Source organism: Acanthochromis polyacanthus, chromosome 21 (assembly GCF_021347895.1).
Source record: "Acanthochromis polyacanthus isolate Apoly-LR-REF ecotype Palm Island chromosome 21, KAUST_Apoly_ChrSc, whole genome shotgun sequence".
NCBI lineage: Eukaryota > Metazoa > Chordata > Actinopteri > Pomacentridae > Acanthochromis > Acanthochromis polyacanthus.
In genome coordinates this window covers 5,842,279-5,868,465 of record NC_067133.1, presented here as the reverse complement: position 1 = coordinate 5,868,465, position 26,187 = coordinate 5,842,279, and the positions used below count along the sequence as shown (strand labels likewise).

At 42.2% G+C, this 26,187-nt stretch overlaps 1 protein-coding gene across 1 annotated transcript; it reads right to left on the bottom strand.

Moving 5' to 3' along the window:
- Positions 1-289: 289 nt before the first annotated feature.
- On the bottom strand, positions 290-26,187 carry LOC110960556 (myosin-16-like). The gene is made up of 43 exons (XM_051941549.1): positions 25,978-26,187; positions 25,031-25,174; positions 24,310-24,466; positions 23,801-23,828; positions 23,596-23,692; positions 23,402-23,494; positions 22,293-22,356; positions 21,987-22,085; positions 20,628-20,731; positions 20,340-20,478; positions 19,194-19,295; positions 18,931-19,097; positions 18,737-18,853; positions 18,390-18,566; positions 18,000-18,185; positions 17,638-17,725; positions 17,365-17,482; positions 16,980-17,100; positions 15,609-15,745; positions 15,406-15,487; positions 15,152-15,325; positions 14,450-14,530; positions 13,961-14,107; positions 13,737-13,841; positions 13,545-13,631; positions 13,280-13,425; positions 11,978-12,068; positions 11,233-11,289; positions 10,592-10,678; positions 10,250-10,495; positions 10,037-10,154; positions 9,296-9,479; positions 7,859-7,991; positions 7,082-7,298; positions 6,831-6,967; positions 6,564-6,667; positions 6,250-6,442; positions 5,955-6,158; positions 4,834-4,959; positions 3,718-3,888; positions 2,892-3,092; positions 846-1,072; positions 290-743 (listed from the first exon to the last, which is right to left on the bottom strand). The coding sequence occupies exons 1-42, from the start codon at positions 26,185-26,187 to the stop codon at positions 875-877; spliced, it is 5,637 nt and encodes a 1,878-aa protein (XP_051797509.1). The 3' UTR covers positions 290-743; positions 846-874.

Here is a 26,187-nt window from a genome sequence, read left to right as displayed (position 1 = left end):
CAAGTTACATGTCCTAAAGTATCACAAACTAATCCGAGCAGATGGATCACATCCTCCTCAGATTTAATCAGAATTGTAAGACTTTGCTGAAGCTTATCAGTGAGTCACCCCAGTTTTCAGCTAACATTGCTGTCATGGCAACACTATGTCCACCACGAAGCAGGAAGTTGCTTTTTATAAGCTGGAAATGCTTGAAAAGACCAAAAATTTGTCAGAAGTGGTGAAAAAAAAGTAACAAAGTTTCTTTTAAAGTATCTTTTTCATGCAGATATTCTAAGAGAGACTTTGCTGTTTGCTTCATTGCGGTTTATTAAGACTGTGCAGTAGACCACACACACATTAGAGGTGACAAACACAGGTGGGTTCTCTATCGTTGACGTGAGAACGCAGCTTTACCTACTCCAGTGCAAATACGCTAATACTTAGTATACGAGCCGCACACGTACTAATACACAATAAAACCTTTACAGAACTATGACAGCACACAAAACTCCACTCCTGACCGTTAAACATCAAACACCTACAGACATATAGAGTTCATCCTGACAGCAAATCTTCAGCTTTAACTGGCTCCTACAGGTTCGGTAAGCAACACTAAGACTATACAGATTAAGACTATGGGTGATGTTAAGTACTCGTTTCATATTAAGACTTTTCAAAGACTTTTTAAGACTTTACTCTGGGTGTCTGAGCTCGTATTTCCTCGGTGAAGCGTCCTCTGCAGGGTGAATAGGTGTTTGTCACTGTGGGAACACAACGACAAAGCAGGCTGATTATCATTGTATGTTTCAGTGTGTACACATGCATGTTCAGACCATCTTTCTCCGCTCTGTTTAAAAGCCTACCTCTAAGCAGTGTGTGTTTTGTTTCCTCTCTACCCCTCCTGTCCTCCGCTGGAAGGCTTGGTGACCTGGACTATCTCCACTGAGGTGAAGCCTTTGTTGGCCGATGCTCGGTTCCTGGTCCTCATTTTATTCAGGGCCATCTCTGCCATTTCCGCTCGCTCCTCTGCATCGTCCAGCTCCTGGACAGTCTTCCTGTATTTAGACAGGCTGCTGTTGGCCTGCTCTTCCTGCGGTGACATACACACTTGATTTAGTATTCATTGAAAGTACAATCAACGGTTTTTAGTGATAGTCTCTTAAATTTTTTCTGGATCTGCTGAATTATCTCATTCTGCTATTCTGGTGCTTTTAAACCCGACTCCTGCCTTAGACACTATGATCATAGGATCCTTAGATCATGTCTTAGACGGTACTTGGGCACCAAAGAAGCTGTCCCTGTTCGGTCCATATCTGACAGATAGAAGGTTCTATCAACTTCTTGGGTGTAGATTCTTTGTCTGAAGCCTTGCTTACTTCTGGGTTTTTTCAAAGCTCTGTTTTGGACCCAGTCCTTTTTTCATTATATATGCTGACCTTTTGCACAGTGGGTTAGTGGTTAGCACTGTTGCCTTGGCCAGTAATGCAAAAACTATGCTAGTCTTGTGGGGCCTTGGATCAGTCGAGGTGTTCAGGCATGCCTCATTTAAGTTCTCCGGCCCACAGCCTTTAAGCAATACTTATCATATTACCCCAAGCTGAACAGTCACTCCATATCACTGAAATCAACTCTCACTCTGTTTGAAATTCTCTATAAAGTCTTAACAGTCGACATATTAGCAAACTTAATTCACTACTCGTGAAAAACTTACACCTGCTTCTGCACCGAGGGCCAATTTCTGTTCTCGGTGTATCATCATACCGAAGCACAATCCTGATTAAAAGCACACTCTGTTAGTTCAAGACACTTTAATCCACTTCTAATGGCATCTTCACGTATGGTTAGTGGTGTGAAAAGCTGCAGTGTTTTGCTATTTGTTTTCCAAACCTGACTAAAAGGAAATTTTTTTTTGTTGTTTTTACAGTTTTGAAAGAATTGAAAAAAGTATGTTCAAAAGTTTCTCAACAGAAGCTCCACAGTTCGTGTCCGAAGGCCTGGGATCTTACTGCTTGGCGTTTGCATGTTGGCATGCGTGGGTTTTCTCTGGTTTCTCCGGCTTCCTCCCACAGTCCAAAAACATGCTGAGGTTAATTGGTGATTCTAAGTTGCCTGTAGGTGTGAATGTGAGTGTGATTGTTTGTCTCTATATGTAGCCCTGTGACAGACTGGTGACCTGTCCAGGGTGTCCCCTGCCTTCACCTTAAGTCAGCTGGGATAGACTCCAGCTTCCCGTGACCCTAATGAGGATTAAACAATGTATAGATAATGGTGGATGGATGGACACTGCTCTTGGGGTCAGTTTTTCCAAAAATTCTGATTCCTTTTTGCTGTTTTACAGATGATGACACACAGAGATTATTATATTTGGTTGGCTGGACCTTTAGAATGATCGTGATCACTCCTGGCCCTTTACCTTCATACAATAAATCTTTAGTGAAAAACACAGCAATGAGCCTCAATATCCATCCATGGATTGTGGAATCATTAGTCAAGCATCATTAAAAGTGGTACAGTTTAAAGGAAATGGATTTCTGATGAGAAGGTAGATGAGACGATTGACACAGATTATTACTGGTCTGTTAAATGTAAAACTACTGCAAGCGGACACTGCTTACGGCTGACAAATATAGTCTTTTTTTTATGTTTTTTTCACTTTAGCTTGCACACAGACTAAACAAATAAGACATAATGTGTTTATTTCTTTGCTGTATGGGTGATAGTAGGGCAGTTTTGTTACCTTCAGACAGAGACATGTCAGCTGTTACCCTGTTTCGTCTTACCTAAGCTCATTCGCCTCTGGTTAAATCATTGCATCGAATGTACAGACAAAAAATCTGCATCTGTCTAATATCTGTCAAAAAGAAAAATAAGCAGAACTTTTAAATCCAGCACCAACTGTTGCCACTCACAGCGTCCTCTATCTGTCGTTTGTAGGACTTGAGCTTGTTCTGGAGTTTCTCCACCAGCTCCTGCATGCGCTGATTGGTCTTGTGGTCTTCCTCCGTCTGGAAGATCAGCTCCTTGAGTCGACGTTCTCCTTTGCGAAGACTTTTTACCGTCTCGGTGTGACGCTTCTGCTCCTGGTCCAGCTCATTCTCCAGCTCCTTAATCTAGTTGGAGAGGAAATGACACAATATGTGGATGAGATGAACGAGGCGAGTGTGCAACCCGATCACTTTTTGTCACATTTAACACTCCTGTGTTTCTCAGGAACGGCAACGATGTTTTAAGTTGTGTTTAATTAACAAAAAAATCTCAATAAACATTGTTTATATCTCTTTGTTTACTCCATTACTAACCATTTCAATTAATATTTAGTGTAATAGTGTTCTTTATGTCTCACAAATGATGGTTCAATGAGGATAATTCACTCGTTTTTCCTAAAAAACTACATCTTAAAACTTTTTTAAATGTGCATTGAAAAGGCCTACATAAAAAAATACTAAAGTTTAACATGACATTGATTTTTTCTTTTTTTTTACATTTTCAATTTTTTTCTTTTTATGGAGTTAAATGAACACAAGACACCTCTTCTGTTCAGGGTGGGTTTGCAAAATATTCTCATTTTATATGTTGATTACAAGCAGAAGAAGTTTAATTCTGAAAAAATCCTTTTAACAATTACTTTACATTTTTTCCAACTTTATAATGGATCAGTTTGACCCACAACATAACAGGAGGGTTACTGTAACGCTGTGGGTTATCATTCCTCTATAAATCAAGCACCCCCCCCACCCTGGTTTCCAGTTTCTGGATGGTGCGTTTGCCGGCCTTCAGGGCCTGCTGCTCAGCCTCCTCCAGCTTCAGCGTGAGGTCTCTGAGGTTCTGCTCCTGGTTCTTCTTGATCTTCTCCAGGTGGGAGTTCCGGTCCTGCTCCTGCCGCAGCTCCTCACACAGTCGCGTTGCCTGGAAGCAAACACACACGATTTACTTTGAACGTAACACCACGCTCCAACAAAGCTACAGGCGACAACAATGACAATGTGGACTCTGATCTTTACAAACCCTCTGGACTCCAAGCAGTTCACAAGGAGGTGGTGGTCCTACTGTCACGTTTTTACTCATTATGGACACATTTTTAGTCTTGTGGACTAATATTAAGTCCTAAACATCTTTGAAAACAGCACAATCAAAAAAAAACAAGCAGAAAAAGTGAATTTCTTGATGTCTGGTTTAGTAGACAAGAATTAAAAATGTGCAACATTTTTCCAAGTGACCATGGTCATACGAAATCAATTCTGGAAAGTACAGAAAGTCATATATTTTCTATTTTAGGAAAGATAAAAATGTTTCACCATGTTGAACCTGCTGACAACTTCCTCCTCTATATACCGGTTCTGAACCATGATGCATTTATTTTATTGGTCAAGTGTGTTTTATTTTTTTCTTTTGGTCTCCCTTGTTTGTTTCCATACTTGTCTCTGCTTTGTGTAAACAGGGCCTGCAGTTCAATCAAAATTCAGAATTTTTGTCACACATGAATTGTTGGTCATGGCTGAGTTACTAATGGTTTCATTGTTGAAAATATTTAAATAAGACGTGCATAATAGAGGACCAAATGTCCCGATTTTTAGTTCAGATTTGGTTTGTTTTGTCTATGGAGCCATATGTCACACATGATAAGTTCAAGGACTGTTGGAAAGTTGAAAGTCCAACAGTCCTTTCTGTTTTTGCAGTTTCTTGCTCTGATAAATGTTTTTTTTTTCCACTTTGAAAAAAAGATAACATGCATTTCAAACCTCACCAAAGGGTTTGGGGTTTCAGAAGATTGATAAAAATATTTTTATTTTATGCTTCCTTATAACAGGTTTGTGATTTGAAACTGTGCTGCTTTTGTATGCTGTCACTTACATCAATCACAGCCTTCTTGGCTCTTTCATCAGTAGCACGAAACTCTGAGATCAGTTCTTCATTCTCACTAGACAGTTGGGCAAGGTCAGTCTCCATTTTCCTCTTCAGGATGGTCAGACTTTGGTTCTAGAGCAAGCAACAACAACAATAAAAGTAAAGGATAACCTACAGCAGTTAAACAGTCGTGTAAGATTAATACTAACATGCAATACACATTTCTAAACATGTGCACCGATCAGCCACAACATTATGACTGCTGACAGGGGAACACGACAGAGCTAAGGTGTTCATCCGGGTTCCACACTCCCAGGATCCAAATCTTATTGAGTATCTGTGGGATGTGCCAGGATAAACCTGAGCTAAGTAGAGTCCACCCTGCAACCCACAGGACCCACAGAATTTACTGCTACAGGACATCCTCAGAGGTACTCTGTCCATGCTCCACTGGGTCAGAGGAGTTTTAGCAGCATAAAGGAGGCCAACACAATATTAGGCAGGTGGTCATAATGTTGTACCTGATCGGTAGCCTAGCCGTGCTAGACAACCCACGGCAACGAATTTAATTCTCTGCCAGGGTGGGTCAAGTTACCCTCCATAAGGCTCGAGGTTGGATGCTCCTAAAACTGGCCGACGAATCACCATGAAGTGTAGAGTCAGAAGGCGGGTGTAACAAAGTGACGACAGAGGCGTGACGATTCTGACAGAAACAACCGGAAACAACTAGCCTAGCCGCGCTAGACAACCCACGGCAACGAATTTAATTCTCTGCCAGGGTCGACAACAAAAACGACAACAGTCGTTGAGCTCCATTAGCACCGACTCTGAATAATCTTTCTGTTAACATGTCTGTAATATACTTGAGCTTCACCCATTGACTGTATAAATAAGGCTTCACCGAACTACCGCATCCTCTGATTTCCGGCGCTCTAGGAGCCTATTCGTTGCGCTGATTGGTTGTATACCTACCCAGTTGCTGCAGAGTGATTTGATAGACAACCTTTTAGGCCGCCTCCCTCCCTGTCGAGCGTGCCTAGACCCTTGCGTCTTCAGAGCATGGGTCTAGCGCAGCGAGGCTACCTGATCGGTATATTTGGGCCTTTGTGTGGAACTGCCTTTCTTACCTGCATTGTGATTTCACTGAACCTCTCTGTGGTGTCCACCAGCTCTTGCTCGATTTGTTTGCGGGCTCTTTCGGACGCCTCGAGGCCTCCCCTCAGCTCCTCCATCTCAGCCTGCATCAGACACAGACGGCGGTCCTGCAGGTTGTACTTTTCTCTGAGCTCGTCGTGCTGACGGGCGTCCTCATCCATCTGCACCTGCAGATCCTGGAGGACGTGTGAGAGCGGAACCCAGGCGTTATTCATTTCCAGTGTTTTTAGTAGCAGTTTCATATCGTATCTCTTGGTTGAATCCTACTTTGATCTGCTGCTGCAGCTTCTTGAGGGTTTTGACCAGCTCAGCGTTGTTCCTGTTGGCGTGCTCCAGCTGAATCTCCATCTCATTCAAGTCTCCCTCCATCTTCTTCTTCATCCTCAGAGCCTCGGCACGACCTTTGGCCTCTGCCTCCAAGGTGGCCTGTAGCGACTCCACTGCACGTGCATGGTTCTTCCTAGACAGAACATAAGAAGACGTACTGACTGATGAAACAGAGTTAAACCAGGCTGGTGTTGTACAGACAAATTTATTCATCACTACTGTGCACTATTTGCACATGCTTCTTGCGTTCTTACCTGGTCACCTCAAACTCTTCCTCTTTCTCATGGATTCTGCGGTCGATGTCGGCCTTGACCTGAGCCAGCTCCAGCTGAACACGTACCAGTTTACCTTCTTCCACCTGGACTCACACACAACACATTTTGACAGCTGGACTGGAACAAAAACTCTCTTCTTTGCTCAAGCATTCAGTTTTACCAATCAAATCCATCACAAAACCATCGGCAGACCACACTGGTGCTTAAAGAAAGTGCATCACAAAGGCAAAAGCAACTTTTGTGTACCTCTAGTGAAGCTTCAGTCTCCTCCAGAGCCAGCTGCAGCTCCTCTTTCTCCACCTCCACTTTCTTTTTTGCCTTCTGCAGCTCATGGACGCTGCGGCCTCCTTCCCCAAGCTGGTCGACCAACTCCTTGATCTCCTCTAAGGTGAAAAGACACATTAACAAGAACTAATCAGCTCATGCTGTAGATCATCCCCGCTCCAACGCTTCACACTTTACTGTTCCACAGCACATCTGGAGCAGTTAGAAGACACCTGAGAGGGTTTTGTTCTCCTTGCGCATGACGTCTATCTGATCCTGCCCCTCCTCGTAGGCCGTCTTCAGCTTGTAAAGCTCTGTCATGTAGGAGCGGCTCTCCTTTTGGCTGTTGTCCAGCTCCAGTTGCAGCTCCTCATTCTTCTGACTCCACTCGGCCGCCAGCTTGTCAAAAACTCGTTGTTTCTTATCCAGAGCTGCTGCTGCTGCGTTGGACTAGTCAGACAAATGCAGACATGAGCAGTTTTTTACTTTTTTAAATTTATAATACAGTACATCCATACATATCTGTTTGTCTTTGTGCATTCATGCACCTTGTAGTTTGGTCAGATTACTTTTGTCAATTAAATTAATACAAAGCCTTTCTATGGCCGTGCAACCTGACAGGATGAAGAATAGATATGTAGGCAAAGAGAGTAGAAGAATATTATGTGCAATGAGCTGCATGCTGTTGTAGTTTTGTGTGTTTGATGTGTACTATTGTCCGTGGTGCTGTTGCAGCTATGAAGATATTGCCGTTTTAGTATAAAGCCTATCTCTACAGAGCTGTGTCAGCGGTGGAAATCTGTTTTAGTGATTTTGTTTTACTCTGATTAAGCTGACTGTGTATGAACTTACAAGTTTAAGAAAAGGCTATTGTTGTAAATAAGTGGGTGTTTTGATGGGCCACTCATAATTTAGATTATTGGAACTGGATTTTAAGTGTCATTGAAAAAAAAACGTATGGTAAATAAGAATGTCTTCTCTCTCTTTTCTGTGTGTGTGTTTGGGTCTACCTTCTCCAGGTCTATGGTGAGGTCCTCCACCTCCCCCTGCAGCCTTTGCTTGACCTTCTCCAGACTGGCAGCTTTGGCCTGGGCTGCCTCTGCTGCCTCCTCAGCCTCCTGGAGACGCACTGCAAGTTTACGCCTGGAGGAGAGTGGGAGGAGAAATTGAATTAAGCTGGAGTCAACATGTACAACATTTTTCCACGTGTCCACATGTGTTACCAATACTGGGGAAAATATGGCTGCATACATTAAGTATTTAACGATTTACAATACAATACAATAACTTTATTAATCCCCGAAGGGAAATTCAATCACAGCCTCTACAAACTGCATTTTTCACAGGACTCTGCGTATCAGTTCTATAAAGATCTTTCATTGTGCTGAATGTGTCTCCCAGCAACTTGCTCCTCTTTAGAGCCATGCCGCATTTATTTTATTGATCATTTTATTTCCCCTCAGTCTCTAATTCATTTCCACACTGCCTGCAGCTCAGCTGGAAAGTTTCAGAATCTTGGTGGCATGACTTGTTGGTTGCAGATGAGTCATTCATGGCTCCTGATGCATTGAATAGAATAGAATAGAATAGAATAGAATAGAATAGAATAGAATCACTTTATTCATCACCAAAGGGAAATTCAGTTGTCAGGGTTCTTATCTGTTTAATTTTGAATTGAATAGCCTGACTACTGATGGTATGAAAGATTTTCTAAATCTTTCTGTCATGCAGCGCAGGGATAGGAGCCGTCCACTGATGTTCCATTGTTCATTGAGGCAGATGTGAAGTGGATGATCCATGTTTGTAAGAATGGAGGAGGAGGAGCGTAGGTTTTAATGTTTTACAGAATCTGGTGCAAACTCTTGATACGATATCATGATTTTGAGCTTACATTTAGTTGATTTTACTGTCAAAACTTGATTCGGAATGTCAGAAAGTTAAAAATCTGATGATTCTTTCTGTTCTTTTCTATATTTTCTAACCCAACAACAGGTTTGGTGGTTCAGAGGGTTACATATAAGACTTATTTTTAAGAATCTGGCTTCACTTATGGTGGCAGTAGGTGGTAGTAGTATCCATCCATCCATCATCTATACACCGCTTAGTCCTCATTAGGGTTGGAGTCTCGTCCAGCTGACTTAGGGCAAAGGCAGGGGACACCCTGAACAGGTAACCCGTCTATCACAAGGCTCCATATACAGACAATCACACTCACGTTCACACCTATGAGCAATTTAGAGTTACCAATTAACCTCAGCATATTTTTGGACTATGGGAGGAAGGCTGAGTACCTGGAGAAAACCCACGCATGTACAGGGAGGACATACAAACTTCATGCAGAAAGATCCCTGGCCTGGGTATCTTCAACCTGCAAAGTAAGAGTGCTAACCACCAATCCACTGTGCAGCCCTGGTAGCAGTATATCTTTTTAATTCCATTTAACCTACTTGGTCTCTTCAAGCTCCTCGGTGCGGTGGATGGTGTCCGTCTCATATTTGCTCCTCCAGGTGTTGACGTCAGCGTTGAGCTTGGACACAAGGCGCTGGAGCTCCCCACGGGCCTCCGACTCCTCCTCCAGCTGCTCCTGTAGGAGTGCCAGGTCATGGCGAGCATTGGCCAGGGCCACCACTGCTGTATTCCGACCCTGGAGAGAGGGAGGGAGAAAGGAAGAGAGGTCTTCACTGCACAGTGTCTGATAAGCATTCTCATCTAAGAATGTGTTGAAGACAACAAAAAGACATTCAGTGACACAGAAACAGATATTAAGCAAAAGATTTGAAAGGGAAATTTGTTTGAATTCCAGAAAAAGTGGGGAAATATCACTGGGCAAATGCATTCCTCCAACACAACCAACATGTAAATACTGAATGCTTTGCTGAAAGTGCTGAACAGTACAAGACTGAAACTGTATAACTGTTTTAATAGTTTAAATTGTTTGAACTGGGCAGCTGTGTGTGTCTGTGATGGTGCTTACCTTGCTCTCCTCATCCAGCTGGCGCTTTAGATCGTCGATCTGCAGGGTGAGCGAAGCCTTCAGCCTGGTCACCTGGGTAAACTTACTCTGCACGTCCTCCAGCTCCCTGCTCAGATCATTATTCTCCGCTACACACACATAAAACAGGATAGAAGGCAAATCCGATCCACAACAAACTCTAAAGAGCTGCGTCTGTGTACATCTGTGTTCTCACCAGTCAGGTGGATTTTTGTGGTGTTGAGCTCAGTCTGAGAGCGCTCCATCTCAGCCAGGCGAGCATTAGCTTCTGCCAGGTTGTCCTCCAGCTTACGTGCATGAGCCTCAGAGTTTATCTACACATGTAAACAGAAGTGTATGTAAGATTGTATTTGTGTATTGTTTTTTTTTATGGAGTCATTCACACAAGCTTCTCAAGACGACTTTGTACCTTTGCTTTCTGAATGGCCTCCATGCTGATGTTCAGATCTTCTATCTCCGCTTTCATGCTGTGCTTGTCCTTCTCCAGTTTCACTTTCAGCCTCATCAGGTTCTCCAGCTGCTCCCCCAGCTCTGCCATCGCACCCGAGTGCTTTTTCCTCAGGGCTGCCGCCGTGGCCTCTGATTGGAGCGTCGCCTCCTCGAGCTCCCGTTTCAGCTTCAGCAGGTCGGTTTCTCGCTTCCTGTTCTGCTCAATCTAAAAAGGTCAAACACGGGAGAGGGTTGGAGACTTGGAGAGGTCACATTAAGTTGACTACCCTCTGACTGATGGACAGGTGTCGGTCACGCTCACCTGGGTAACCGTGGCTCCTCCTGCTTCTTCCAGTCGGTCACTGAGGTCCTCCAGATCTCTGGACAGCTCTGCTCTCTGCTTCTCCACCTTAAAGAGATCAGACAGACAACCAGCTTTACTCTCTTTCTGTAACATGGAATATCACACCTATTAGTATGTTTATACATAGCCTACAAGTCTGCAACTTTGGGTTCAGTTCGGCTCTAACACTTGAGCCATCCACCCCGGTTAAAGTATCTTAAACCTGCATTCTCCCTAAAATCCAGCAGGGGGCGACTCCTCTGGTTGCTACAAGAATTGTATAGAACTCTAATTCTCCTTTGATTTGCTACATCAGTGAACATTTTCTGATTAAGTTTATGGCCTTAATATCTAGTTTCAAGTTTCCTTCAATACAGCGCAATGTTTATTTTTCACATTTTGGTCCTATTTAGAGGAAAATAGACAATAAAGCAGCATGTGTAGTGTCTTCTAGTTTGCTAATCAGATCCACCGCTTGCTCATTATGTCTGAAAAGACCAACAATGAGGCTTCAAAGCAATGAGAAGCATCACAGTCGCTTTTATATCTTTTATATACAGTCTTTGGTAGGAATCTGTTCTAGCTGGTTAAGTTTTCAAAGGTGTAAATTTTCCATGTACCTTGGCTCTCATGGCCCGTTCAGCTTCCAGCTCCTCCTCCAGTTCCTCAATGCGGCCCTGAGGAAAAAGACAACATAAATGAACATTTCTCAAAACTCCATGTTTTCCCATACCCCTCTGTCTCCCAACCTTCTATCCTTATTTCCCTGCTTCTTTTGTTTATCTTTCATTATCTTAATTTAAACCACAAACAAAAACTCAACTCACATTTAATATTTTCCAGCCTATAATCCCTCTCACTATAAGGACCCAAAAAAACATTCATCATTACAATGGAAACTGAATTTTGCCAGTAGATTGCCAAGCCACTTTATCCTCTGCCATCCAGTAGGCGTTGAAACATTTCACTCAGGATGTCAACTTCATTGTGGTGCTAGCAAACAAATCTAAGCATCTCTAAAACCAGTAGGAATCTGCCTGTGGTGACAATGTATGTCTGCATGAAATATCATGGCAAGTAGGACTACAGCATATTGAAATATCTGACATTGCAATGTTTTCCATTTTCCAAAAACATATTTCTAAAAACAGATGTTTTAATGTCAGATTTCTCCAAGGTGAAACCATGACATTTTATCTACATTTGCTGTTTTCTTTGAGCTGAGTGTTTCATGAGTGGTGCATTTAAACTTGTTCATTCAATTGCGATTAATATTCCATTAATTGTGCTGCCCTGCAACTGATGTTGCATTTCTTTTTCAAACGAAATAAAACCCTACGGGCTCTTGGGCCTCCACCCACAAACCTGGTGCTCTTTGAGCTTGCGGCTGAGCATTGAGCTTAGAGCTTGTTCATCCTCCACCTTCGAGTTTATGTTGTTAATCTCAAAGTCTTTTCTAGATGAACACAAAAGAAGAAACACACAATGGTCAATCAGATGTGTAACTGAGAGGAACTCATACAGATTTACACCAAGTAGGCATAACATTATGACCACATGCCTAATATCGGGCATGGACTAAAGGACCTCTCTATGGGTTCTGGCACCAGGACGTTGACAGTGGATCCTTTGGGTGCTCTGGGTTGTACAGTGAGTTCTCTGTGAATCAAACTTGTTCCACTGTATCCTGTTGTTGCGTGATCAGAATGAGGTCTAGGACGTTTGGAGTTCAAATCAACATCTTGGGTGATTGTCATGTTTCTCAAGATGCTCCTAATTGTTTGATGTTTTCGTGATGTGTTGGGGTGCATTTTCCTGCAGAGGTAGGCCGGTGACATTTGGGATTTCCATTTGCATGAACGAGCGTGCTTGTTCTGGGATAATGTTTATTTGGGTGTCTAAGCCTCATCAACACGGATGCCAAAATCCAAGGCTTTCCAGCAGAACACCACATAAGATTGATGTTGTCCTCTTCACCTGTCAGCGGTCATAACGTTGTGGCTGATAGATGTATAGCTACTACTGTCTTCATGTGTTATATTAACAGAGGAGGCCAGACAGCATGATACACCCCCTGTCAAAAGTTTTAGGACACTGTCTCATTCAAATAAAGTAGAACCTGTCCTACAACTTTTGACAGGGGGTGTATTTCATCATATGGATGTGATCAGGGCAGGACTCTGATCGTACGTGTAAAGTTTCAGGCAGATTGGAGCATGTTCAGGGCATTTACACAGCATTTGAAATTTCATGACGAAGGATCAAAATTCCAGAGGCTGCCACGGACACGCCCTTTGACTTAGGAAAAAGATTTTAATAACTTTGGATCATTAAGGCCTCCTGTATGTACTGGCCCAATTTGAGGTGAATTGGAGTTTCCCCCTAGGAGGAGTTTGCTCTAGAAAAAAATGAAAAATGGACAAAATCTGACATTCAACGCAAAATAGCTCACTTCCTGTTGGGTTTGGAATGTGGCCGTCACTGACTTTTTTGTTCAGCCTGATGTGCTGCATATGTGTACCAAATTTGGTAGATACACCCCCTGTCAAAAGTTGTAGGCCAGGTTCTACTTTATTTGAATGAGAAAGTGTCCTAAAACTTTTGACAGGGGGTGTATTTCTGTTGCTTAAATGAACTCGACAGTTTGAATGTGTCTGTGTGTCTCACTTCTTGATGACTTCCTGCAGATCTAGCTTAGCATTCTCCATTTCATTCAGGTTCTCCAAGGTCATTTTCAGGTCTCCCTCTGCCTTCCTTCTCGCCTTCTCCACCTCTGCCCTGATCCTCTTCTCCTGCTCCCAGCTATCTTCCAGCTAGACACATAGAAACATTAATAATTTGCTGAGGATTCATTTATTCAGCTGCACAGATTTTCAAGTCATGCAGAGAAAGCTTCCTACAGGTCTTTGTGTGGAGGTAAGGGGCCACGTACCTCATTCACTTGGGTGTTGAGCTTGCTGTTGGTCTTGGTTAGATGGTTAACTTTGTCCTCTTCTGATTGAAGATCATCCAGAGTTTTCTTTGGAAGTAATATAAACATGTACAGTGACACTGATGAACGTAAAAGCATAAAATCTATGTTTTAAGTGTTAGTTTATGTGCTTGCATGTTGTCCTGTGTCTACCTGTTGCAGTTCCTCTAGAGCTCTCTTTTCCTTCTGCAGTTTGGCATTTTGGTCGTCTCTTTGGCTCAAGTCAGCTGTCAGAGTTCGCACCTTGAAGTCCAGACCCTAAACACATCATCACACGAAAATAATTTAATGGTAACTTCAGATGTCCTGGTTTCATGTTCATTACTCTAGATGTCTCCAGATCAACAAAAAAAAATGCAAAGAATTCTTAAATCGACCTGTTTCTCTTTCTCATTCTTGGCCAGGGTGGATTCCAGAGACTCCAGGTCTCTCTTCAGCTCAGTTAGTTCCCCTTCTAACTGCCTCCTCTGGCCATGCAGAGAGGCCGTGTTGCCTTCTTCCTCCTCCAGGCGCTCATTCAGGTCCTAAATTCACAATTATTTTAGTTAAAAGACCAGTTTTGTTTTGGTTTCCAAGGCAGGCAATTCCAAATGATTTCTAATTAGATGATTTGGTTCTGAATATGTGCTGAACATTGCAAAAAAAAAAAAAGTAAATTGGGGATACAGAGGAGCAAATTGTTAGAAGATACCTTCAGCATGGTCAGTCAATGATGAGCAATAAAACAAAAACACCCAGAAATGTCTTGGAGTTCAGAAAGTTAAGACACTTTCACCTTAAAAGACATCTCACCTTCTGCTTGTTTGTTCCTTTCTTAATTTCACTGCATGCTCCTAATATGCTACAGTTTATGTGTGACATGTTACCTGTACTGACTCCTCCAGCTGGGCCTTTTGGCGCATCAGCTGGGTGCAGCGTTCCTCAGCATCGCCTAGCGTGTCCTGCTCCTGTTGCAGGGGAACAAATAATGGGTGAAGGAGTGCATAAATGAGAATATAGAGTTTTTGTTAGACTGTCTAGTTCCTGCACATGATTGATGGATCCAAATGGAAGTGAGTGTTAAATATGAAGCTTCTCAAGGTTTTTCAAGGCTCTTATATTCTTCCTTTTCAATGATAGAAATTCTATTGTTCGAATTGATGCTATTTTTCTATCTGAGTAGCTCTAAATTACATACTTAGAGAGGTAGAGTGCACTTTAAGGATACTGGAAATGGCATTCAAAGAGTGGTAACTCTTATTTAACCTTCTGATGCACAATGTGGGTCAAAAGTGACCCAAATCCAATGGAAAATGGGTATCTCCTGACCCACACTGTGCAGCAAAAAGTCAACAACTTTATGAGTTTTCTTAGTGTTATAGAAATATCTGATCCTTGTGATCCTTTACACACGATAATACCAAAGGACTGTCAGTATTTAGGCCTTTTATTGTGAATTATACCAAGATACTACAGGAATTTTATTCACAAGGCTTCGGTAAGTCGAGTCCAAAAGTCATTGGAATGCAACATTACTGCACAAAAGCATCAGCTAAATAAACTGTGTGCAGCAGTGTGGGCATGCTTACTGCAGCCAGAACCAGGGCCAGGTCATTCTTCTCTTGTGACAGAGTGACCATCTTCCCATCTAGATCTTTAATCTTGCCCTCCAGCTGCTTAATCTTATCCACTGCCGCCCTCAGCTCCTCCTCCTTAGCTTTGAAGGTCTCCTCCTGACGGGCGACCATCAGCAGGGGCTTCACCTGAGGATGCCAAGGCAGCAAATAAGATGACGAAGATGATAAAATGGGATTATTTGAAAGGGGGAAATGCAGAATTTCACCTTAGTGTAAAGTTTCCACCAGCCCCAGTAGCGTAGCTGAAGGAATTTCCTCACGTTGCGCTGGATGGCCATCAGTGCAATTCTGCATTAAACACATATAAATACAGAAACACTGTTAGCGCGCATGAGCATGCACATGTACAGAGGATCTTCCTGACTCCAAGGAAAACACCTGGAGTGCACAAACACAGGCGCACACTGACCGTCGGTCCACCATCTTCTTAAACTCAACCCTCATCAGAGTTCCTCTGAGCTGAGCCTGCAGCATGGTTATGATCTTCGCCAGTCGCTCATCACGCATGTCCTCCAGCTTTGCCAGGACACCTGCACGGAAAAACACCTGGCAGCAACAGAGGAGGACACGGACAGGAGACAGACGGATGAGTGTAAAAAGAAGGGTTGTGCTCTTTTGTTTCAGCTGTATGTTGTCACAGATCATAGCAGATTGCTCAGAAAAAGCAACCTGTTTACACTGACTACCAGAATGTGTGGATTGGATGATTTAACTGATTAGCTTTAAAGCCTTTTATGATATCTTTCCCAGCTGTGAAGAACCTTTCTAAGATCATAATGGCCTTCAGACAGGCAGACACTGCAGGAGATTAGATATTGTCTATTCTGATGGGACTAAGCAGACTAATTGTCTCTATATTGGTCTGTAATCTAAATCTGACCTTCTCCCAACTACAACATATACCCAAAGATCAGAGAGAATCCTCAGAACTGATGCTGGCATTGCTTTTATGCACTGCTGCTCTGTCGCTGTCACTTCTCCTGATATTAGTAAACCTTACTTACAACCTAAGCCTTCTGAGTCTCCAGTGTTTCGCTCTGTCTGCCTTCGCACAACACCCCCTATATCTCTGACCTCTGAACATCATATGCACTTTTTTATTTACAACTGAATAATGTCTGGGTAGCAACAGAGCATCTACATCATCACTCAGTCCTGTTTATCATAATTTTCCCTTGTTCCTCTCCATTGTTGCCATTTCCAGTCCTGTATTCTGACCATTTAGTCCATTTTTTTTGTCTGTTTGTGCTTCCTGTAGTCTCAGTTTGTGAGTTAATTTTTCCATTGTGTGGATTTTGTTAGTGGCCCTGTTTCTCCCCAGTTTCTCGTTACGGCTTTTGTACATGCCACTAGCAGTATTTTGACTAAGTATCTGTTATTTCCCATCACACTCTTTTCAGAGAAATACCTTTAAACAGGTTTACATGTTCAGGCAGGTCTTTTGTTGGTTTCAGGAGAACTAAAATGAGACAAAGTTAGATCTTCCCAAAGAATTCACATCAGCTGAGTTAGTGACCTCTTTTAAGTTCCTTCTGATGACATACTTTTGTTGGAGAAACTCTCCTGATTTGACCTGGATTTTAATTTCCCTTGATCCATATTTTATTTTTTAAAAATGCTTCTGACTCAGAAATGATTTTGATTCCAGTGTTTGGCGATTTTGACTCGTCTGTTTTATTTATGACCGACTCACTTTGTAACTTCAATTTTGAAAAGTGTTCTGTTAAAAAAGATTATTATTATATCTTTGGTTTTCAGATATTGCTCAGCTGTGTTGTACCTTGGTGTGGCCAATGCGATACTCCGTATTATCCAAGCCAATAGAACCGAGGATGAGCTCAGATGCCTTCTTGTTGTCAACAAATCCCTTGGGGATGACATTGGGGTTGAGGATATAGTACCTTTAGGAGAAATCAGGAGACGGATCAGAGCAGGGAGGTTAATGGAAAAGAATAGGGTTAAAAGGGAAAGTAGGGACGAATAAAGGTCCTGGATTTGAAAAAACTAAATCAATTTAATGACACTAAGTAGGTGAAGCGCCATAAAACAGACAGAAAACCAAACACGTGTTTACAGATCAGATCTAAACTACTTGGATATGATTTAACATGACTGTTTAATACTGAAAAAACTTAGATGAATACAGAAATAACTGGGAGTCAGACCTCTGCTTGAATTCTGGGTACTGTAGTCTATTAGGGAATCCTTTCCTGCAGATGCGAATGCCCTCCAACACTCCATTGCAGGCTAACTGGTGCAGGATCAGGTAGTTATCTGTCACACCTTTACAGCAGGGTGGATACAGAATGTGGTCACCAATACAGATAAGTTAATGCTGTAAAATATTCCAATGATGTCTCAAAAATAAGATTTCTGTGACATTTTACCATAGAACATACAACAGTAAACCAAACATCACGCACTCTTCCCCCACTGACCTGACTTTTTAAACTCATTGGGCACAATGCAGCGGACAAAGTGGGGAGCAGTGCTTCGCAGGGTGCTCATCAGCTTGTTGAGTTGTTCCTGTTCAGCATAAATAGGTCAGCAGTGATATTATGAGCAAGATTTACAAGTCAGTAATACCGAATGAAACTTATATATTCTATATTGATCTAGCTTCTGCATGTTTCTGCAGTGAACGTTTGTCTTTTTTCACTGCCCTGGCAACTTATAAAACTGTAAATCTGCAATATTTTTATTGGATTTTTATTATATATTCTGTTTCTTTCACATTGTTGTAAAGTTCAGTATCAAAGACGTGCATGTGCGTAGACATTCCCATGTGTCTGCGAGTTACCCGGTAGAAGTTGGAGACCGTTTGGAAGGTAGAACCTTTCTTCTGTTTCTTGGTCCCTGCAGCAGCCTCCTCCTCTTTGAAGAGCAGGGCCAGCAGGGGCATGGAGGACTTCTGAAAGAGCCCCACCACCGTCTCATTCAGGGGGTCTTTGTTTTTCTCCAGCCAGCCTATAATGTTGTAGCCCACCTATAAGAGATACAAGCAGGTAAACCATGTTAGAAAAGCTAAAGTTACACATTCTTCTATACTTTCAGAGATATTGGTGAATTCACTGACAGCGGTGGACGTAATTGGGCATCTATTTCCCATTGATAGGGAAGTATTTGTGTATTTGCTTGACATAAGCATCGAAATCTGTGCCGCATGGTCCCGCAGCAATGAATTACTCACAGTGCCAGCATAGTGCACCAGTTCAAAGTGGACCTCAGCTCCTTTCTTCCCCCCTTTTGGCTTCATGAAGTTGGAGGACTTCCCCAGGTGGTTATCATACAGAGCTGCTTTGAAGGTTGCATCTGTCGCCTTTGGAAACACGCACTGCTCCTCCAGGATGGAGAAAATCCCCATGGGCTGGAGGAAGGACAGAGAGGCGGAAACAATGTGTCACGAAGACAAAGCTGCCTCAGGACGAATACAGATTTTCCTGAATTCTCAGTGTGAACTTCGTGACAGTGTGTGTGCGTTACCCTCTCCAGCAGGTCGATGCAGGCCTGCAGGTCCAGGCCGAAGTCGATGAAGACCCAGTCGATTCCCTCCTTCTTGTACTCTTCCTGCTCCAGCACAAACATGTGGTGGTTGAAGAACTGCTGCAGCTTCTCGTTGGTGAAGTTGATGCACAGCTGTTCGAAGCTGTTGAACTGGAGACAAAGACGAAAAGATGAGATGATAATAACGGCACAAACTAAACATGGTAGCCCCTCAAACCAAATCTCACCTCAAAGATCTCAAACCCAGCAATGTCCAGCACTCCTATGAAGTACTGCCGCTGCATCTTGGTGTCCAGCGTCTTGTTGATGCGGGTCACCATCCACTTGAACATGCGGTCATAGATGGCTTTAGCCAGAGCACCGATAGAGTACACACACTGGTCCTGGTTCTGACCTGAAATGTCAAGTTTAACACGGTATAACTGATCTTTGAAAAGTGGATAAGTGAAATGTCCCCTTTGTTTTCTCAAATTAGAACATTTTGAAATACCTCTGGTCACGAACTCGTTGCCAACCTTGACCCGGGGCCGTGTTATGCCCTTTTGCAGCTCCCCAGAGTTGATGGACATGAGGTGGGCAACTTTGTCAGACACTATAGGAAGAAAAGGGAATTAATTAAATTCGGTTGTTTACTATTTGGATCCTGCTGGAAAATACTGCTGGCCCTCACCTGATCAACCCGTTGTCCTACCTGTCAGAATTACTTCAATATTCCTGGATCTACCCTCCATCCACTGGTTGTTTTTTCATCTTCAATCTACACTGAAAAACTATTTTAGATGTTATTGTGGGATTTTAGATTATTTTCCTTTTAGTCAGCTTTAATGACTAAATATAACAGAGTTCTGCTTCTTTGCAATTTTGATATTTGAGCTATCAGATTCTTTAAACCTTATAAATCTTGTTGAGAAAATCCACCCACAACCAAGGTCACTTCTTTGACCTTTTTCTTACCCATGTATGAACAAAGTTATTATGCACCCGCTACAAATGTAAAAAGCTTGCTTTATCTCAGTGACTCAAATTCAACATAATCACTTCTTCTTGCTCTGAAAACAATACTAAACATTTTAATAATTACTCACTGATGTGAAGCTTACAGTGTTCTTTGATTCATATCTTTCTTTTAGGTAAGAAATATCAAGCAGTTTAATCTTAAACTGATCTCTAAGGTTCAGTCCTTTCTTTATTAGACCTAACAGAGGCTCTTCATGATGATCGTAACAAATTTTACTTCGCTATCAGTGAGGGAAACATTCGTAGCCAGTTGCTAGCTGGTTTCCTTGTACTCAAAAGTGACGTCTTTACCGTCCCTGAACTGTGGAATTCCCCTCCCAGAGGATCTCAGACTTTCAGTGACTTCTTTCAAGACCTTACTGACACCCTTATTCTAATGGTTTCATTGTAATTTATCTATTTATTTGTTTGTATTGTTCTGTCAATATCATATTAAAATTGCTCAGAACAGTGTTTCACGAATAAGGCAGTATTTGATAAAAAATAACATGAGCTCAGACATCAGAACAAAAGAGCTTTTGAGAGATGTGTCTAAAAAAGAGGAGAGGGGTAAAAATAAGAGAAGTAGGTCACATGGACATGGTATAAAGAGAGGCAGAGCGAGGTGGGCTTTTTCTACCCTCAGTGGAATCCACATCAGCCTGCTCCTCTCTGGGTTTCTGTTTGAACTTCATGTTTCCAAAGTGCATTATGCCTCCAGTCAGCTTGTACACACTCATCTTCTCGTCAGGAGTGAAGCCCAGGACATCAAAGGCTTCCTGTGGACACACGAGCACAGAAGAGAAAATCAGAGTTACACAAAATGTGGCAACAGTACCCTCCACAGGCGGATATATTTACATAGCCAAATGTCATATCAGGCACACAAAATACATAATATTTTTATATTTTAGATTTAAAATCTCACATCAGTGAGCAGCAGCTCCTCCCCGTCATCCATGTTGTCCACTTTGGTGACTCCCTGACACACCCACACATACTGTTTGGGGTCTGGATTCAGCAGCAGGGCCTCTGAAAAATACAATGTTGCACATAGTGAGACTGTATTTATTTGAAAGTAATTTCTCTTGTTGCAGGATTGCAGACCAACAAATAAACTCAAGCAGCCCTGAGCTGTTTCACTGAATTTTCTTTCACACTATCTATTATACTTTTTTCTCACAATTGATCTGTTAATATTGAGACGACTTTAGCGAAGTTAGCAGCAGCTTGTCTGTTACTGTTGGCAGTTTTGATTGTCATATAGTCTCATATAGTTCCACCGATCAGCCACAACATTATGACCACTGACAGATGAAGTGAATAGCATCAATCATCTTCTTAAAATACAACGTTCTGCTGGGAAAACTTAAGTCCTGACATTCAGATGGATGTTTGACATGTACCACCCATCTAAACATTGCAGGTCAGGCAACTCCACATGGCAACAGCAGTCCTTGATGCCACTTGCCACCCTTGGCAGGATGATGCTTCCTGACACACTGGAAAAACTGCTCAGGATTGGACCAGAGAACACAATAGAGCTAAGGGTTCCACACTCCCCAAATCCAAATCTTACTGAGCGTCTGTGGTACAAGAGCTCCAGAGCCTCAGATAGGAAAGCACTGCAGAGGGTGGAGAGGATGGCAGGACTTCTCTTTTATCCATCCAGGATGTTGCACACAAGCAACATCTCAGCAGAGCCTGCAACATCATCAAAGACTCCACACATCCCCATCATGGACTGTTCTCCATGATCCGCTGGGAGGAGGTTCTGAAGCACCAGAGCGAGAACAGCCGGGTTCTGCAACAGTTTCATCCCCCTAGCCATCAGACTCTGGGTAGGGGCATCCATGGTTCAGTGTAAACTGTAACAGCTGCTACATTCAGTGTTTCCCCTGCACTCCTGCTGCTACATCTTTCTACATCTACTTTCACTGAAAAAGCAGTTCTATTTTTTGGAACAATTTTTATTTTTACTCTCTGCAGTTTGATGTGCGAGCCCCCATGCACTGGATGTAGCCTTCCCTTCCACACAAAACCATATTAAACACTACTTGCAGGCTGTTTTCCAAGCATTCTTAGTCAGACATATTATTCAGGTATTACAACACAATATGTTATTTTTTCCAAAAAGTTTTTTTTTCAGTAAAATGTGTTTATATCTCAGTTTTACAACACTGATGGTAAAACGATAGACATCTCCAGCAATGAAAAAGATCTCAGTCTTTTAGCTGCCGCCTCCATTCATTGTAATTCCAGTCAATGACAGCTTTATCTGTCTCACCTAGAAGTTCAGGCTTCTTTCCAGACAGGAGTTGGTAGAAAATGTGATATCCTCTCTCAGCAGGCTGCTGGGAAATCACCCTTGATTTTTCCAAGAGATCTAACGCCACAGACACACCGAGACACACACAGTTTATAGAGAGTCATTTATCCTAATTAGTTTTAGTACAAAGATAATGATCTGTCACGGAATCGTAACTTCATTTCATAGGAAACTGCACGTCAAAAGCAAAGTGTGTTATTTCATCGAGGTCCCTTAATGCTGGTAAAGCCAAATCCAAAATAATAAAAGAATAAATGCACTCACAGGACTCGATGTCAGCACCAGCCAGCTTAGCTGTCGGCCCAAAGTGGATGCGGATGAACTTTCCCTAAACAAAGACACACAGAGAAACACTTCACATAATATATAATAATCATTTAATTCGATTCTGCAAAAGTGGATCAGACACAGTCATGGAAAACAAATTCTTAGACCACCCTTGTTTTCTTCAATTTCTTGTTCATTTCAGTGCCTGGTTCCACTAAAGGTATATTACCTGAAGAATACAATCTATGTCTTCTTTCTGCTCCCTTTCATTCTAGTTTGGAGAAGTTTGTATTTACATTAAATTTTTATTTATTCATTTTTTTATAATTTTTTTTTTTTTTTTTTTACAAATGAATGAAATAAAGAATCAACAAACAAACAAACATACAATGAATTGTGTGAATGAACCAGATCATGTACAGGGCTCCGCTTGAAAACAGTCTTCTTCCATCAGCTGGAAAACGCTTTGCTGCCTCCAATGACTGCATTTTCCAACGAGACAATGCCCATTGACACACGGCAGAATGGAGAACCAGATCGTTGGAACCATGCCTTGGTCTGCTCAATCACCAGATCTAAATCCAATTTAAAACCTGTGGAAAATCATCAAACACAAAATGGAGAACCGCAAGCCCAAAAACAAAACAAATTTGTTTGAATTTGTGCAACAGCAGTGGCCTGCTGTGACAGCAGAACAATGTCAGAAGCTGGTGGAGAGCATGCCAAGAAGCATGGCTGCAGTCATCAGAAACAACAGTGATGCAATCAAGTACTAACTTCTGTGTGTATCAATGTGACTAAAACAGACAGAAAAGAAAACACGGAATGCCTAAAAGCTGTTTTTGGCAGTAAAATGCCATAGATATTGATGTAAGAACTTAAATGATTTTGGTTATTATCAAGAAAACCATGGAAAATGTGTAGATATCAGCTCTTAAATTAAACTCTTATGAGCTATTTTTGTTGTTATCATTATATTTGTCCAAACAAATGTACCTTTATTTGTACCAGGCATTAAAATGAAGAAGAAATGAATTAGAAATTTAAGAAAAAGGGTGGTCTAATAAGTTTTTTCCATGACTGTATTATGTATAATGTGTCCCTACAAAGCGTGAGGAGTTGTTATTCCTGATGGTCTTGGCGTTTCCAAATGCCTCCAGCACTGGGTTAGCCTGAATGATCTGGTCCTCCAGGGAGCCCTGAGAGAAGAAGAAGAAGAAGAAGGTAAGACAAATGTTCACTATTTAAATCAAGATGACAACAAATGAAATCAAGATGAAGCATACGGACACAAACTTGCCTTGGAGTCTGGGGCTTTGTTCCCAGTGGCTCCAACATTGGCAAAGTACTGGATAACCTTCTTTGTGTTTTCAGTCTTGCCAGCACCAGATTCTCCGCTGGTGGAGAAACACCACAAAAATTAAGGAGTTATAATAGTTAGATGTGTAGATTACATGGCAGATTTTATGTGATTCATAGGGGATAAAAACACAAGCTTCCCTTACGTGATCAGCATCGACTGGTTCTCATGCTCTGCAACGACAGGACATGAAAAGAGCAGAGGAGGACAGAAACAGAGAGAGTGTGAGGAGAAGAGGATAATTGCTGCTGATTTCCCTCTGAGCAGATCACAGCACTGCTGATGTTCTCTCTCAGCACTATGAACAACACAAACAGCTGTCAGCTCTCCCCTGACGCCTCATAATGGCTTCAAAGTATTTCTCTGCTGCCTGAACAAATCATCGCACAGCACACTGATTACACACCTCTGGCAACTACCCTCTTTCCACATATAACTGTCTAACAGCTTTCCAGCAACCCGTCTCAAGAGGATTAGCCCAGATCCCCACGCAACCCTTTCATTCTTACCTCTCATCTTTGCCAACTTCTCCCCCTCTCCTCACCTCTTACTGACCTGTCACTGATCATTTCCGTCTTCCCTCCATTTTTTAAAGTCGCCTTCTGTATCTCTAATGCTTTTAATTGCCACACTGAATCCCTGCTTTCTCCTCACCCATCATCATGTCGTGGTAGGCGTTGTCAGAGATGGAGAAGAGGTGAGGAGGGACTTCGTTGCGTTTCTTTCCCTTGTATATCTGGGCCACTTTAGCGCCATAGATGGGAAGCCATTTGTACGGGTTGATGGTCACACAGAAGAGGCCTGAGTAGGTCTGAGAGGGGAAGGAAACAAAAACAGATGCCTGAGTGAAGAGCCGGTATAATATGGTAGACAAAAATCTGGTTTACAGGCACCTTTACATGTCAGCACATCACAGAACAGAAAACACTGACTGTTAGTCCCTGCATTAGATCCTGTTTCCCCCAAATTAACTCACACTATGAATCTTTACACTAATTTGTTAAATGTCTATCTATGCATGAGGTTTGTAACTCACTCACCTTTTAGTTCAACTTCAAATTCACATAAACTGATGACTTTGCTCTGACATCATCAGAGGACTTGCAACAGCTTGTCCAGAGCCACAGAAGACATTATTCAACTGTGTTCATAGGCTGATGGAGATAAATGATAAACTGATATATGTGCAAAACTGGTGAAGTGCTCCTTTATCAACTCACTGAACCCCTAGCCGTAGTTTTTTTGTTTGGTTGTTGGTTTTAAGTACCACAACATCTACAGTAACACTTTATGGGGCAAGAAAAGTTTTTCTACTATCCTTGAGCTGTTTGGTTTTGAGGTTTCTATGATACTACAGGTTGGGCAGATGGCTTACGTAGATCCTCATGTTGATGTAGCGGCTGCGCAGGTTTTCCAAGACACTGGCCTCGTTGAGGAAAGTCAGGTTGGCCATGTCGCTGGCTTGGTAGAACTTAGGAGGGTTCATCTGCTGGACATCATCCTTCTTCACGGTTACAGTCTGATTGGAAACGATCATGATCAGAGTGAGATCATTAGCATTATTCTCAACATTGTCAGTAGATTTTGGTTAGACAGAGTCGACCAGGGTCATATTAGCCTTTTCCCTGTTTCCTCTTTTAACACTTTGATGCACAACATGGGTCAAAAGTGACCCAAATCCAAAGGAAAATGGGTATCTCCTGACCCACACTGCACATAAAAGGGTTATGTCAAGCTAAGCTAACAGCTGGTTGTACCTCCATGCTAACTGAAGACACAAAAAAGTGAAAGAATTACACAACTTTTTGAACTGTTCCTTTAAGCGGAGCCTCAGTGTGAATTTATTTATCACCCAAGGAAGTAAAACTGTCCTACAATCTGACCTGATTCACTTTATAGAAAAAAATAACACAAGGTTCTCCTGTCTACTGTTTCTCCAGAGATTTGCTATTTTTTCACTTTATAAATGTCTTTTTCTTATCTGTATCTGGTTCTTTTACATCATTGGCTGACACTGCAAACACTACTGGCATATACAATTCTACAATTTCATTTAGCAGACGCTTTTGTCCAAAACGACGTACAGCTCAAGCAAGAATTCAGACATAAGGAAAAACCTTTAGTAAGTGCAAAAAGTGCAAAAAGTGCTTCAAGTGCGATTGGTTAAAGGTGTTGCCATCAAGTTGCAAAAGAAGTGCCAACCCCACCACCCCTCTTCTTTCTTTTCCCTTAAACTCAAATCATACCCCAAAATGTCAAAAAAAATCAACACTTCAGAACTACTGTAAAACTTTAAAGCTAACGCTTCACTGTTTGTCTTACAGTGTTCTTGGTTGTCTTGATGGTGACTTTGTCCCCATCTTCAGACGTAATCTCCCCAGCGACGAAGGCCTCCTTGTCATCTTTGACCCAGCAGGAGCGCTTGATGTCGTATGCTTTGTTCATCGCATCCAGGCGCTCCTTCTCCGATGGAACCAGGAACGGCATGGGGTCCACATCGTCCCCACACTCCCCTTTATACGCACCAGGCAT